Source organism: Mustela nigripes, chromosome 13, assembly GCF_022355385.1.
Source record: "Mustela nigripes isolate SB6536 chromosome 13, MUSNIG.SB6536, whole genome shotgun sequence".
Lineage (NCBI taxonomy): Eukaryota > Metazoa > Chordata > Mammalia > Carnivora > Mustelidae > Mustela > Mustela nigripes.
Window position 1 is genome coordinate 48815593 of NC_081569.1, and position 3246 is coordinate 48818838.

At 43.5% G+C, this 3246-nt stretch overlaps 1 protein-coding gene across 1 annotated transcript; it reads left to right on the top strand.

Annotated features, from left to right (window-relative positions):
• Positions 1 to 362: 362 nt before the first annotated feature.
• LOC131999296 (olfactory receptor 10G2) lies at positions 363 to 1319 on the top strand. Its single transcript, XM_059372081.1, has one exon. It carries the CDS (start codon positions 363 to 365, stop codon positions 1317 to 1319), a length of 957 nt encoding a protein of 318 aa, XP_059228064.1.
• Positions 1320 to 3246: the final 1927 nt, after the last annotated feature.

A 3246-nucleotide genomic window follows, 5' to 3' on the forward strand; every position in this document is an offset into this window, starting at 1 on the left:
AAACACAGACGACTGATGGCAAATGCTTTCCACTTTAAAATATAGAAGCTCTTGGGGCACCTGGATGGCTCAGTCAGTTAAGTGTCTGCCTTTGGCTCAGGTCACGATCTCAGAGTCCTGGGATGAAGCCCTGCATCTGCCTCCCTGCTCAACAGGGAGCTTGCTTTTCCCTTGCCTGCTTGTGCTCTCCCTCTCTCTCTCAAATAATTAAAATCTTTCAAAAAATTTTAAAAAATTAAAACTAAATAGAGAAGTTCTCTGTTCTCTGTTTCCCTCTTAGAGGGAAGCATTCTCTCACCACCTCTTAATGTGTATTACCCTTGCCTGACTTCACCATTCATCTTAGGAGACTACAGAAAGACATGGGAGAGACCAAAAATACATCCCTGGGCACAGTGGTGACAGACTTCATTCTCCTGGGCTTACCTCATCCCCCGAGTCTGAGGACCCTCCTCTTCCTGGTCTTCTTCAACATTTACATTCTGACTCAGCTGGGGAACCTGCTCATTCTGCTCACCGTGTGGGCTGACCCAAAGCTCCATGCTCGTCCCATGTACATTCTTCTAGCCGTGCTCTCATTCCTGGACATGTGGCTCTCCTCAGTCATCGTCCCTCGAGTTTTTCTAAACTTTACTCCCACCAGCAAGGCAATCCCCTTTGGGGGCTGTGTGGCTCAACTGTATTTCTTTCACTTCCTGGGCAGCACCCAGTGCTTCCTCTACACCTTGATGGCCTACGATAGGTACCTGGCAATATGCCAGCCCCTGCGCTACCCCGTGTTCATGAATGGGAGGTTATGCACCATCCTTGTGGCTGGAGCTTGGGTGGCTGGCTCCATCCATGGGTCTATCCAGGCTACGTTGACCTTCCGCCTGCCCTACTGTGGGCCCAACCAGGTGGATTATTTTTTCTGTGACATCCCTGCGGTTTTGAGACTGGCCTGTGCTGACACAACCATCAATGAGCTCGTGACCTTTGTGGACATTGGAGTGGTGGCAGCCAGTTGCTTCATGTTAATTCTTCTCTCCTATGCCAACATAGTCCACGCCATCCTGAAGATTCGCACTGCCGATGGGCGGCGCCGAGCCTTCTCCACCTGTGGCTCCCACCTAACCGTGGTCACTGTCTACTATGTGCCCTGTATCTTCATCTACCTTAGGCCAGGCTCCAAGAGTCCCCTGGATGGAGCAGTGGCCGTGTTTTACACTGTTGTCACTCCGTTTCTGAACCCCCTCATCTATACCCTGAGGAACCAGGAAGTGAAGTCTGCTCTGAAGAGAATAACAGCAGGTCGAGGGGCCACCAGTGAAAATAAGTAACTACAGGCTCAGGGACTACCTGCTTCGCGATTGCTACCACACCTTTCAGCTACTGCTGTGTGTGACAAATGTTCCAAAATAGATGCTGGCTTAAGCTGGACTGAATGTAATTCCAGGAAGAAGCTTCCAGTGCTATATTTAACCTCAATAACTTGGCCAGAACTGTTTTTTACTTTTTTGACCCACCTCTCAGGAGAAAGCACATTCTACACAAACAATGAATATGAGGAATAAATACTCTACTGAGGAGGAGGGGGATTATTCCAGGAAAATTTGGGGGAAACCAGTATAATGCTGCCCCATCACCCTTCATCCATTGCCTCACTCATGTTTTCCCAAAGCCTCTAGGCATTTGGGATTGCTTTGCTCCTATCAAGGAGATGAATAACCTTCCAATCTGGAACATTCACTTCAGAATTTTAAGTGAGAGGAAAACAAACCTCTAATTCTTTAAAGCACTGATTTATAATTGGATTACTTTATTACAGCATCTTTATCTCATCCTAATTAATAATTCACTCAATCGGCAATATTTTAAGCTAAAGCAGCACCAGAAAAGATTTCTGAACTACATCTAAATTGTCCAAAGTATCCGGAAAATCTTTTGGCCAGTTATCATAATGTCAAATAGTCAAAGATCTGGAAGCCACCTGGTCAGTCATTCAGTCATTCAGTTACTCACACAACATCCCTCTGATCAGGCCAGTGTGATATGAAATGACCTCGACTTACCCACTGTGACCTGTCCTCGTCTTATTGGAGGAACAAGAAAATACTTGAAAAAAGCTGGGAAGACAGGACTCACTTAAAATATAAGAGCAAGTGTGAAAATCTCTTTCAAGAAAATGAAGGACAGTGGCTTCAGCATCTTACATTCCCACCAAGAGTGGATAAGGCTTCCCTTTTCTCCACAGCATCACCAACAGTTGTTTTCTGTTTTGTTTTGTTTTGTTTTGTTTGTTTTTAATAACAGCCATCCTAATGGGTCTGAGTTGGTACCTCATTGTAGCTTTGGCTTGCATTTCTGAATGACAAGTGATGTTGAGCATCCTTTCATGCGCTTGTTGGACATTTGTAGGTCTTCTTTAGAGAAATGTCCATTTGGGTCTATTGCGCATATTTGAATAAGATTTTTCATTTTTTGTTGTTGATGAGATTTAGGAGTTCTGCATATTGATTGCTTATCAGATATATAATTTGCAAATATTTTCTCCCATTCTATGGATTGCCTTTTTATTCTGTTAGTAGTGTTTTTTAATGTACATTTTTAATTTCCCATGAAGTCAAACTTGTCTATGTTTCTTTTGCTACCTGTGCCTTTGAGGTCATAACCAAAAAATTATTGCCAAAGCCAATATTGTGAAGTTTTTGTCCTAAGTTTTCTCCTAAGACTTGTATTGGTTTAAGTCACTACAGCTAGATCTTTGATGAGTTAATTTATGCATATGGTATTAGGTAAGGGTACAACTTCATTTTTTTATGTGTCGCTATCCAGTTTTCCCAGCACCACTTGTTGAAAAGACTGTCCTTTCCCCCAGTGAATGGTCTCAGTACCCTTGTCAAAAAAATCATAAGACTAGGGGTACCTGGGTGGCTCAGTTGTTAGGCATCTGCCTTCAGCTCAGATCATGATCCCAGGATGCAGGGATCGAGCCCCACATCGGGCTCCCTGCTTGGCAGGAAGCCTGCTTCTCCCTCTCCCACTCCCCCTGCTTGTGTTCCCTCTCTCACTGTGTCTCTCTCTGTCAAATAAATAAATAATTTTTTTTAAAATCATGTGACTACATCTTCAAGGGTTTATTTCTGGGATCTTCATTCTATTTCATTGATCTGTGTGTCTCTATGCCAAAAACACACTTCTGATTACTGTAACATTGTCGTTAAGTTTTAAAATCAGAATATGTGAATCTTCCAGTTTCATTCTTTT

Excerpts from the sequence above, each read along its gene's own strand:
- LOC131999296 (XM_059372081.1), top strand. The coding sequence starts at position 363 with ATGGGAGAGACCAAAAATACATCCCTGGGCACAGTGGTGACAGACTTC.